This window comes from Castor canadensis, chromosome 11 (assembly GCF_047511655.1).
Source record: "Castor canadensis chromosome 11, mCasCan1.hap1v2, whole genome shotgun sequence".
Taxonomy (NCBI): domain Eukaryota; kingdom Metazoa; phylum Chordata; class Mammalia; order Rodentia; family Castoridae; genus Castor; species Castor canadensis.
Window position 1 is genome coordinate 63,891,809 of NC_133396.1, and position 12,925 is coordinate 63,904,733.

The window sequence follows — 12,925 nt, forward strand, 5'->3', positions numbered from 1 at the left end:
GAGTATCCTGGGGTTGAAGTTATTTTCATTCAGTGCCCGGAAGATCTCACCCCACGCTCTTCTTGCTTTTAATGTTTCTGTTGAGAAGTCTGCTGTGATTTTGATGGGTTTACCTTTGTATGTTACTTGTTTTTTCTCTCTTGCAGCCTTCAATATTCTTTCCTTAGTTTCTGAACTTGTTGTTTTGATGATGATATGTCGTGGAGTAGTTCTATTTTGATCTGGTCTGTTTGGTGTCCTGGAGGCCTCTTGCATTTGTATGGGAATATCTTTCTCTAGATTTGGGAAATTTTCCGTTATTATTTTGTTGAATATATTACGCATTCCCTTCGCTTGCACCTCTTCTCCTTCTTCGATGCCCATGATTCTCAAGTTTGGTCTTTTGATGGAGTCAGTGAGTTCTTGCATTTTCTTTTCACAGGTCTTGAGTTGTTTAATTAGTAGTTCTTCAGTTTTTCCTTTAATTACCATTTCATCTTCAAGTTCTGAGATTCTGTCTTCTGTTTGTTCTATTCTGCTGGATTGGCCTTCCGTTTTGTTTTGCAGTTCTGTTTCGTTCTTTTTTCTGAGGTTTTCCATATCCTGGCTGTTTTCTTCTTTATTGTTGTCTATTTTTGTCCTGAGTTCATTTATCCATTTATTCATTGTGTTCTCTCTTTCACTTTGGTGTTTATACAGTGCTTCTATGGTTTCCTTTATTTCTTCTTTTGCTTTTTCAAATTCTCTATTTTTATTGTCTTGGAATTTCTTGAGTGTCTCCTGTACATTTTGGTTGACCCTATCCAGTATCATCTCTATAAAATTCTCATTGAGTACTTGTAGTATGTCTTCTTTTAAATTATTCTTGTAGGCTTCATTGGGTCCTTTGGCATAGTTTATCTTCATTTTGTTGGAGTCTGGCTCTGAGTTTCTGTTCTCTTCATTCCCCTCTGGTTCCTGTACTAATTTTTTGCTGTGGGGAAACTGGTTTCCTTGTTTTTTCTGTCTTCCTGTCATTGTCCTTGGTGTTGTTACTGTCCCTGTACTGTGTGTAATTAAGTATTTTCTAGCTTGTAATAATAACAATGGTAATATTGAGAATGGAAGAGTGAGCTGAGATGGAAAGCAAGAAGTTAAAGAAAAGGGGAAAACAAATATACAGACAAGAGGGAGAAAGCAGAACAAGGTATCAGACAAGAGAGTTTCAAAGGTATAAACAGGGAGTGTTAGTGTACTAATCGACAGTAAGCTGAACAGACAATAGAGTGACAGAGAGAGGATTGAAAATCAAAGATAAAAAAAATAAAAAATAAGTATATGAAAGTAATATCTAATTATAAAAATGAATTAAAATAAAATGGAAAATAGAAAATTAAAAAAAACAAAAAAAAACAAAAAACCAAAAAACTTCCAAGTTTATATGCAATGCAATTTCAGTCTTAATAATTTGGATGTCCGTCTCAATCTCCAGTCCTGGAGTTGGTGCCTCAGATGTTGTTCTGTAGTTGTCTCATCAAAGGGGATGCATAAAGTAGAACAAAACTACACTCACACGCACACAGAAGAAAAAAAAAAAAAGCCCCACCAAGTGTCCCCAGTTCAAATGCAATACAGTTTCAATAAGTTTTTCGGCTTGCAGGTGTAATTCGGTTGTTCTCTCATCAAAGGTAGGGAGGAAAAAAAAAAAAAAGCGTCTGGAGGCAGTTCTGAGAGTGGTATCTGCAACTGTGGCTTGCCTGCCTGCTGCTCTCAGCCTGTAGCTGGAGGCGTTATTTATGCAGATCTCTGGGGTGAGTTTAGCACTCACCTGGTCCCACAGGCTTTGTTTGCTCAGAGTTCTCCTGTGCGGGGGAGGGGGGCCTCTGCTACAGGCTTTTCCCTTTCCAAGCACTGGGAAAGGCGACACTGCCCCGCGTTGTCAGGCCTGCGTGTTTATTTACAGTTCACGTGGGAAGTGGGTCTTCCCTTCTCTCACAAGCGTCCCTGCTCCTGGTTGCTGGCGCGCCCCGCTCCCGCCAGAGCCTCTCCGGCCTGCCCGGCTCGTTTATTTACAGTCCCGGGAAGGATTCCCTTCCCCCAATCTTCAGCGCTCAGGGCGCCCCACCCTCTTTCCAGCGTGTCTTAACTGTTCTTATTGCTTAGTACTCAGTTTCTCTTTTTTTCCCGGGTGGACGTCAGTCTGTCCAGGGGGCTATGCTGCTCTGGCCCAGGCTTGTCTGTGGGGGAACCGCGGTACCGCGAAGCTCACCTGGTCCACGTCTTCCCAAGCCGTATGGGCGCCAGCCACTGGCGGCCCCGGGGGCCTCCTCGGTTCTCCGTTTAATGTGAAGTGGAGATTCTCTGCGCCGGCTGGAGATGTGGAGGAGTCAAAGTTATGCCTTTTCTCGGTGATTATGCCTGCAAAGTGTGTCTCCAGCGTCTCTCCAAGATTTCACTATAGGAGGGTCGCTTTCTGCTTCCTACCTCTAGCCGCCATCTTGGAATCACTGTCAATGAAGATTCTTAATGGTTGCTTTTAATTCAGCCAATTCAGATAGGCCACCAGGCAGGGGATATAGAAATTATTGTGGTGACTTCCTCCAAAACTTACCAAAAAAATGGATTTTATCTTTTTAGGTTTTACAGACATATTTTCAGAGTCAAAAGAGGGCCTCGGTGTTCATTCATCAATGATACTGCGTTTCCTGCATCGCAATCGGATCTCTAGCATGGTGATTCCCTACCCAATGTTGGATCACTTCAACAACGTGTGCACAATGCGATCTTCGGTTCTGAAGGATTCTCTGGATCAGCTGGTACAAAAAGAAAAGGGTATGTATATGAGAAGTTCTTGAAAATACTGTCATTTTGGCTTTTTTTCCTAAACCTAGTGTTTAGTAACAGGATGAGCCACTTCTCCTTGCCCTTATTACTGAACATATTTTAGTTATCACTTTATAGCATAAGAATATGATCTGTCCTTCCTTCCTTCCTTCTTTCCTTCCTTCTTCCTTCTTTCCTTCTTCTTTTCTTCATTCCTTCTTCCTTTCTTTCTTTCCTTCCTTCCTTTCTATCTGACACAACTATTTTCAGTTTCTCATCATTCAGTTCTCTGTCAGATGTGACTTCAGCAATGCCTTTTCTTGATACTCTCCCTAATTAATGCCTCCTCCCTCCATTCCCCCATTCCTTACCTTCTGGTGACTGTTCTTTTTGCAGGTTCACACTTACCATTATCTGAAGTTATAGCAATATTTATTTACTTGTATTTTATCTGTCTTGTTTGTTTCCTTATATTTAGCACATGGAACTGTGTCTGTCACACAGTAGGTACTCAAGGAGTATTTGTTGAATAAATGAGGGAATCTGCTATAGGTTGACTTAGTAATGATAATAGAAGTTGATGATGTGTATAGACAGGTCTATGGAATATAATGGAGTCTAAAAATGGGCCCAAGAACACATGGGAATATAGACTCAAAGTGAAGTCAGCCTCACAAAGCAGGATAGAAAAGTAAATTGTCAACAAGTGGGGTTAGGGTAGCTGGTTAGCCATTTGGAGAAAAAACAAAACTAGATTCTTACTCATTCACTAACATAAATTCCAGATGGTTCAGAAATTTGAACTAGAAAGAAAATGGTAAGTATACTAAAAGAAAACATTTCTACTTTATAAAATAAAATGGGACAACCTTTGTAAGCAACGTATGAAAACTAGAATTTATAAAATAAATGATTAATAGGTTAGACTTTATGAAAATTTAAAGTTTTGTTCCAGGACTTTGATCACATGATAAAGCGAGAGCACACAAGGGAGGTATGAGGAAAGGTAAGACACCTAAAAAACTAGATAGCATTTGTTGCCCTCAATGCAGAGAAACTGAAGCAGATACTTTAAAGCAACTGAGGCCAATAGGAGAAGGGGGCCAGGAACTAGAGAGAAGGTTAGTTCAAGAAGAATTAACTTAGAAGGTAACACATGCACAGGAAATCAGTGCGAGTCAACTCCCTGTATAGCTATCCTTATCTCAACTAGCAAAAACCCTTGTTCCTTCCTATTATTGCTTATACTCTCTCTAACAAAATTAGAAATAAGGGCAAAATAGTTTCTGCTGGGTAGCGAGGGGGTAGAGGGGAAGAGGGAGGGGGCTGGGGGAGTAAGAGAGGGGGTAGGGGAAGAGGGGAGAAATGACCCAAACATTGTATGCGCATATGAATAAAATAAAAATTAAAAAAATAAATAAAGATTTGTTCCAGAGAAAAATATATTTTGTATCATATTAATGATTCTTTTTGCTAAATCTTTTAGTAACTCTATTTTTGGGCAATTACTTAACTGTTCCTTAGTTTCCTCATTTCTAAAATGAATTATTATGTAAAGAATCCATAGAAAAGTACCTGTCTCACAGCAAACACTCAAGTAAATATTAACTATTATATGTATGTGCATATTGGTTAAAAAGACTAGTAATCCAGAAGAAAATGGAAGAAGATAAGAAACACAAGTGGCTTAAAAAGCCTCACTCATAATTAAAGGGATGTCAGTTCAAAGTGTAAAACACTCTTTTCTTTCCTTGGCATGGTTTTGTAAATATATCAGTTATTTAAGAATTGCAGTATAGCTGGTGCAGTGGCTGAAATGGTAGAGCTCCTGCCTAGCAAATGATGAGACCCTGAGTTCAAACCCCAATACCTCAAAAGAAAAGAAAAGAGCCGGGCACATGGGCTCATGCCTGTAATCCTAGTTACTTGGTAGACTGAGATCATCAACTCAGGTCCAGGTATATAGGTTGTGAGACTGCATCTCCAAAATAAGAACAAAAAATGGACTGGAAGAATGGCTCAAGCAGTAGAGCATTGCTTTGCAAGCCCTGAGTTCAAACCCCAGTCTCACCAAAAAAAAAAAAAAAAAAAAAAAGAATTATACTACAGTGAGAGAATGGGGCAATCCTTGGGCAAATGGGTTCTTTGGAAGGAGATTTTTAAGAAACGTTATCTGTAGTGTCAAAGTGCCAAACATATTTCTGTTAGATATTTTAAATGGCTGTTTTCTTTTTTACCTTGTGAGAAAAATGCCATAAGATAAACTTTGCTCTTCCCTACAGAAGGCCCTGGAGATTTAACTAGAAGCCCAGAAATGGATAAACTCAAATCAGTAACAAAGTGCTATGCTTATATAGAAACATCTTCCAACCCTGCAGACATTGACAAGATGACAAATGGAGAAACATCATCCTACTGGCAATCAGATGGTAGTGCCCGCTCACACTGGATTCGGTGGGTGGTACAATATGTTTTATTTGTCTGTTTTTTAAATTTTGGAATGTTTCAATCTAATTGCTTAGTTTTTGTTGTTGTTTTGTTTTGTTTTTGGCAGTACTGGGGTTTGAACTCGCGGCATTGAGCTTGCTGTCTGCCGAGCCTTCAGCCCTTTTTGCTCTAGTTATTTTTGAGATAGGGTCTCACTTTTTGCCCATGCTGGCTTGGATCAAAATCCTCCTGTGTTGCTTCCCTCCTTCACTGGAATGACAGGCAGGTACCTCTAGGCCCAGTCTTTTTCTGTTGAGATGGGTGGGGTCTCAGGAACTTTTTTGCTTGGGCTGGCCTGGAGCCATAATCCTCCCAATCTCAACTTCTTGCATAGTTTGGAATGATGGGCACATACCATCATGCCCAGCTACTGTTTGAGATGGGGTCTTGCAAACTTTTTGCCCCAATGGCCTCAAACTGTGGTGCTCCTGTTCTCAGTCCCCTAAGTAACTAGAATTTTTAGGTGTGAGCCACCAGCACCCAGCTTAACCTGCTTAGTTTTTTTCTTATCCTTTATGGCTATCTGTGAAGATGCTTTACAAATCAAGTCAAAGAAATCATATAACTTGGTTCATATAAAACCAGGTTAATAGGGGCTGGGGATGTAGCTCAGTGGTAGAATACTTGCCTAGCATGAGCAAGGCCCTGGGTTCAATCTCCAGCACCACAAAAAACAAACAGACAAAACCAGGTTATTATAAATAAGTCATTTACTTGATTTTGTTTGTTTTCTTGAGACAGGGTCTTGCTATGTAGCCTAGGCTGGCCTTCTCCTGCCTTAGCCTCCCTAGTGCAGTGTTTACAGGTTGCTTGGCCACACCTGGCTTTTTACCTGATATGTTAAAGGAGGAAGTAGTATTTGACTAGCATTTTATGATACTGATTTCAGATCCTTCTTACTAGTTTCTCAGGAAAATTAATATAATAGGGTCAAGTACTTGTCTTGGTTTTGGTGGAGGGTGGTACAGGGGCTTGAACTTAGGGTCTCATGCTTACTAGGCAGGCATTCTACCATTTGAGCCACTCGACCAGCCCTTTTCTGTGATGGGTGTTTTCAAGATAGGGTCTTGTGAACTATATACTTTTAGATCTTTCCTGTACATCTAAAAGGTGCACTGTATGAGTTAATCCATTCAGAAGAGGGAGTGGGATGGTCAAGAATCCTGGAGTTGATGACAGTAACTATGATACTTTTAGAAGTTCTGAAGTTTCTATCTAAATTTTCAACTGTCCCTTCAGAAAATGGGCTAATTTCGGATATCAGAAATAGAAATAATGTCTTGTTTTCTCTTAGCAGACATAGTTTTACCTTTAGCCATCTAATCTATAGATGAGGGAACATACTCCGTTTTTTGGATGCAGTTTAGAATTTGCTTCAGAGCTTCAGTGTAGGAATTTTGATAGAATGTTCCTATCCTAGTATAGTTCTGCCTATACTAGTAGCTTTAAAGGAAATGTAAGATTACTGTTGAACCGAATGGCTTTATAGTCACTTAGGAAGGTCACACAAACTTTGAAACTCATAGCTAGCATTTCAAGTTAGTTCTATTGGGGTATCAGTCTTGAGGTATAGCAAATATAAGATCATCCAGGTGAGACCTGTAGACCCTTCCAGTATTTGACCCATATAAACACTTGTTTCTGCTGTCTGTGTTTTCCAGGTTAAAAATGAAACCAGATGTCGTGCTTAGGCACCTGTCCATTGCAGTGGCTGCCACTGACCAGAGCTACATGCCACAGCAGGTGACAGTAGCTGTTGGGAGGAGTGCTGGTGATCTCCAGGAAGTCCGAGATGTGCACATCCCCAGCAATGTCACAGGCTATGTGACGCTGCTGGAAAACGCCAACATCAATCAGCTCTGTGAGTCAAACAAAATTAGTGGGAGAGAAGGAAGAGAAGCAATATTTTTTTATCAGCATGGCGTGTGGAGTTTATTTTGGAAATTTGATTTCCTTTTTATGACACACACAGAAGTAGTCATTACTTCATTTATTAAGTGTTATTAAAAATTATAGAAAACCAGTAAAGCCTTTTCTTAGTTAAAAATATTTTTCTTATTATTGGACAATTAGAAAAAATACAGACCAACAAAAATACTTGCATGCTACTACTTGGGGATTATCACTATTACTTTCTTAGTATGGATCCTTCCAGATCTTTGTGTTTGTATAGTTATGTGAATATATTTATAAACATATGCATACACAAAATGTACACATTTTCTAAAAAATAGGATTATATATACATTTGCAAATATTTATGTCTTTTTTATAAAAATAGTGATTCTGCTCATGTTCTTTTGTATTTTTAATGTGTCGTCATATCATAATTTCATGAACACCTTTATTTAGTGTTGTAAAAAATATGTCTTAATTTTAACCTACCCTGTATTCTTAGACATTTAGATTGTTTCCAGTTTTGTGTATTGTAACCTTGCTTCACATACAGCATTTGGAAATAATCACAATTCTGTGATTTCTTTCCAGGCTTATTTCATTCAGAGAGCCGGAATGCTTCATGTTTTGTCTCATTTCCTCTAATGTTTTCCTGGGCCAAAAGAAGTGTTCTTACTTTGCTCAAAGGAACTGAGGCCTAGGGAGGTAGCGTCTTTGTGTCTCACCTCTAGGCAAAGAAGTAGCTAAGCTTGTGGAGTAGAAGCTTCCTACCTTATACTATGGTGCTTTTTTTCTCTTAAGTTGTGTCCTTTTAAACTTCTCACCTCTTCTCTCCAACCAAATAAGAAATTGTGACTTTGCTCAAAGTGAGTCGTGTCTATGTCATCTGTTTAGACTTGATTATTAAAAAGACATTCTCACAACTGCTTATAAGCCAGCTAGGAATTCTAGAAATGTTCTTAATGCATTTATAAAATGCTCTCTATGCAGTTTTTAACACTTAAAGTTCCACAGAAGTTTTGTGATAGCCATCCTTAATTTTACACATTATTTTTATGAATTCTTAGATTGATCAATGTTTTTGAGACACATTTATTATGTGCTAGTTTCATTGCACATATTGTTTATGTCTGTCACCAAAGTATATCATAAGAATTTTCTTTTCAGAATGTCAGTTACCATTTTGCTTTTAGTTGATAGCCTAGAAGTTTTTGAACTAAGAATTTAATCCAATACTGAATTTGTTGTTTGTGCTTGACAGATGTCCAGATTAACATAAAGCGTTGTCTTAGTGATGGATGTGATACTAGGATTCATGGTCTGAGGGCTGTTGGCTTTCAAAGAGTTAAGAAGTCTGGGGTCTCGGTCTCAGATGCCTCTGCAATATGGTATTGGTCACTGCTAACGTCTCTGGTGACCGCTTCTATGGAGACAAATCCTGCCTTTGTTCAGACAGTGCTGCACAATACTCAGTAAGTCACTCTATTTTCTACCTTGTCAAGGTATACTCATACCTCTCTAGGGAGTGTCCTGAGCAGCCTTCCATGGTGGGGACTCAGTCAACTGTGCAGCCCTTGGTGCCTGTTTTTTTCTGTTTGTACCTTTTAGCTGTATATTGCTTCTTGTTTTAATTGAGGTTCTTGCACTTTGTAGACTCTGAAGAAGTACCACCTCCACCTTCTTGCCCCTCTAGTGTCTTTCTTTATCAACTCACCAAGTGCTCCAGTGTTGTGAGGTCACTCATGCTGTGCCTGTTCTTATCCATTGTGGACAGTTGCTCTGATTATATAGCAATGAATGTTAGATAGAGCATTTTCTTCTTCTTTTTTTTTTTCAGTAATGGGATTTGAACTCAGAGCCTCACACTTGCTAGGCAGGCACTCTACCACATGAGCCACTCCAGTAGCCCTTTTTCATGTTGGATGTTTTCAAATAGGGTCTTACAAACTGTTTGCCTGGGAAGGCTTTAAACCTTGATCTTCTTGATCTCTGCCTCCTGAATAGCTAGGATTCTAAGCCTGAGCTACCAGTGCCTGGATAGATAGCACATTTTCAAATGCTGTCTGCTATTTTACTACTGACACTAAAATGCTCCAGTAAAAACTTATCCTCATTTTATAGATGAAGGTATCATGACCTCCCTGAGATTTCATAACCAGGGAATGATGGATCAATTTGAATCTAGGTCTTTGGACTCCCAAGTTGAGAGATCTTTTCATTAATGAGTGAAATCTTTGCAAGGATACTAAACTAATTTATTTTAAATGTAGATAACCTTTTGAATTTTTCTCTTAAAAAGTTGATAGGGCAAAAACCCAAGCATTCCACACAAAACAAAGACAACCAGCTTCAGTAGAAATGAAATGTTAGTATTATGTAGGTTCAATTAACTGATAATAGGCACTGTTAATGTAGGCTGTCAAAGTACCAATCAGAAAAATATTGCTAGTATTTTCTCTTGACATCTTTTGAGATTTGTTAGCACTATTAAATAAAACTTTTCAGCAAATAACACTGTTAGCAATGCTATATCCAAAGGGTAAGAGTTGGCCATACTCCTTTCTTCCTTTCTCTTTTAAAATTTTTTTTTTTTTTGGGTACTGGGGTTTATACCTTGAGCCACTCCACCAGCCCTTTTTTGTGAAGGGTTTTGTCTTTTTGTTTTGTTTTGGTTTTTGGTGGTTTTTTTTATTTGTTTGTTTGGGTTTTTTTTTTTTGGTGGTACTGGAGCTTGAACTCAGGGCCTTCACCTTGAGCCATTCCCCCAGCCCTATTTCTGTGAAGGGTTTTTTGAGATAGGGTCTCACAAACTATTTGCCCCAGGGGCTTTGAACTACAAACCTCCTGATCTCTGCCTCCTCAGTAGCTAGGATTACAAGCATGAGCCACCAGTGCCTGGCTTTGTGAAGGGTTTTTTTAAAATAGGATCTCACAAACTATTTGTCTGTGCTGGCTTCAAACCTTTATCCTCCTAATCTTTGCCTCCCGAGTAGCTAGGATTACAAATGTGAGCCACTGGCACCCGGCTTAAAATTATTTTACTTAAATCTTTTTAAAATTAGAGAAACATGGCAAGTATAATACAGAGAGCTCTTCTTTCTTCCTCAACCATTTGAGAATAATTCGCTAATGTGGTTCCCCATTGTCCCAGAATACTTAAGTATGTATTTCCTACAAAGAACATTTTCCAACAAACATTAAGATCAGAAAATTAACACTGATTTACACTGCTACCATCACATTCTCAGATCGTATCAGGTTTTACAGGTCACTCCAGTGATGTCCTTTATAGTAAGAGGATCCAGTCCAGAGTCATAGTTTGCATTTCATTGTCATGTCTGTTCAGAGTTTCCTTTAGTTTGGAGTAATTCCTCATCCTTTCCTTAACTTTCATGACCTTAACACCAATGATCAATTCTAGAATTTTCATTTTTTATGCATTCCTACAACATCTTTGATTTTTTTTTTTTGTGGTATACTCACTCACCTAACTCAGTTGCTGGCACATAGTAGCACTCAGTAATCATTTATTGCATACATTTCTTAGGTGACTGCTAATCAAGAGGAGGCAAAACTGCTGGGGAATTTAGAACGATAACTGTAAGAGGAGATGAAAAAAGAGAAAACATTAATATAGACATTAAGAGACTGGGAGTGTAGATAAATGGGAGAGCTCTTGCCTAGCATGCACAAAGCCCCAAGTTTCATCCCCAGCACCACAAACCAAACAGTTACCAAGGTGGAAAGGCCAAGAAACATGGCAAGAATGGAAAATGTGATGGTACTGATCTGTTTAGGAAACAGTAAAACTCATGACACCTCTTTAGATGCTCTAGATCTTAAGATTCTATGTATAAAGGAGACTTTTTACTGGGTCACACACTGTTCTCTCTGGGGTCAGTTTTTGTAAGAATTCCAGAGTTTTCCTTTTACTACTTAAAATGAATGTGAGTTCCAGAGAATCAAGGAAGCTTTTATAGAGGGAGATGGACTTCTTGAAAAAAAGCAGTATGACTCCTGGAGACAAATACCTAGCTTACATTGTACCAGATTTTCTGTAGGGATACTGTCTGTTTGCTTGTAAGGCATAGACCAGCATGAGCTTTTCTTCATGGGTTTTGACTGTGATGCCTGGCTTTGCTCTGATCTCACATGTTACTTTTCCAGGAAGGCACTGCAGCACATGCCTCCACTTTCCCTCTCACCAGGATCTGCAGACTTCTCAACTTTCCTGTCTCCCAATGTTTTGGAAGAAGTGGATAGCTTCCTCATAAGAATAACTAGGTAAAATCAAGGTTGATGAAGTGAACTCCTTGTGGCAAGTGAATGGCATGTATGCTTATTAAGTCTTTGGAAAAATTTTTTTAATATTTAAAAGATCACCACTAAAAGTGGTCCAATTTTAGCAGCTAAAGAGAAAGTGAAATAATAGTTACCCATCTGGATTCCATCACCTAGCAATATTACCTAACTTGAAGAATTAGGGGGCAGAGGGAATAGGCTTCTAATTCAGTTAGAAGTATCTTCAAGTTCAAAATGCAAGCTTCTCAATTCACTCTCCTTCCTGGCTTTGGCCTTCAATCAGCCCATTTACCTTAAACATACCGCTAATAGCCTTACTGTCTGCAGAACTGAGAAAGAGCACCTTGGTAGCTTGACAGAAGGGAGCACTTAGTGTTGAGGGATGCTCACCTCTCCTCAGTGAGCCCAAATGATAGTACTGCATTAGACAAACTAGTCCCTGAGATATCCAGATAGTTTCACATTTCATCATGATGTGTTTAGAAAGTGTAAAATTTGCCACGTATGGTGGCTGACAGCTGTAATCCTAGCTAATAAGGAGGCAAAGATGAGGAGAATCACAGTTCAAGGCCAGTCTGAGCAAAAAGTTAGCAAGACCCCATCTTACCCCATAAAAGCTGGGTGGTGGCACACACCTGCCAACCCAGCTATTCAGGAAGCCTAAATAGAAGAATCACAGCCCAGGCTAGCCTAGACATAAACTCAAGAACCACTCAAAAAAATAACTAAAGCAAAAAGAGCTGGGGGTATAGCTCAAGTGGGAGAGTGCTTGCCTAGCAAGCGCAAGCCCCTGAGTTCAAGCCCCAGTAAAGCAAGTAGTAATAATAATAATAAAAGTAAAAGAAGTGGATCTAAAATAAATTTTTCATGCTTCTCAAAAACTTTTTGACCAAGTCAGCTTATTACCCAAGGCTTCCTAACAACAGAGACTGTGGAAACTCATTTGTTTTTGGCTTACTAGTATCATTTCATTTTTATAGATTAAGGTTACAAATGTAAAGATCTACTTTCCTGTTTCCCAGGGTTGATTTAGCTTTTCCTTATATTAACCTTAAGGATTTTGAATTGGTGTTTTTGGTAAGTATCTAGAAAGTATGTGGCAGATTAATGTTACTTAATGGTGATTTTTCACATGGGTTTGAGCTATCTGGATTTTCTCATGTTTTTCAGGAATGAAGTTTTTTGTTTGTTCTTTCTAGCTGCTGTTCTACTCCAGAGGTAGAACTGACTCTTCTGGCTTTTGCACTGGCAAGAGGAAGTATTGCCAAAGTGATGAGCTCTCTGTGTACCATCACTGACCACCTGGACACACAGTATGATGCCTTGTCCCTCATCTCATCCATGGTATCCGTCAGACAGAACCTGCTCCTCAAATATGGTAAATGATCTGAGCATGATGAACATGCCAGTGGATAAATCATAAAGCCATCCTCACCATGTGCTCTTCTGGCATCTTCTG

General features: G+C 39.1%; 1 protein-coding gene across 2 annotated transcripts in view; it reads left to right on the forward strand.

The window, feature by feature from the left end:
* The window catches only part of Zzef1 (zinc finger ZZ-type and EF-hand domain containing 1), a 124,165-nt gene that overhangs the window by 28,381 nt on the left and 82,859 nt on the right, over positions 1 to 12,925 (forward strand). For both annotated transcript variants that reach the window (XR_012438782.1, XM_074047157.1), the window contains exons 3-8: positions 2,596 to 2,790; positions 5,064 to 5,235; positions 6,930 to 7,129; positions 8,426 to 8,636; positions 11,332 to 11,448; positions 12,666 to 12,844. Coding sequence is in view for 1 of the 2 variants with exons in the window: in XM_074047157.1 (XP_073903258.1) it covers positions 2,596 to 2,790; positions 5,064 to 5,235; positions 6,930 to 7,129; positions 8,426 to 8,636; positions 11,332 to 11,448; positions 12,666 to 12,844 (1,074 nt within the window). In the remaining variant the exon portion in view is untranslated. The remainder of the gene's footprint in view (positions 1 to 2,595; positions 2,791 to 5,063; positions 5,236 to 6,929; positions 7,130 to 8,425; positions 8,637 to 11,331; positions 11,449 to 12,665; positions 12,845 to 12,925) is intronic.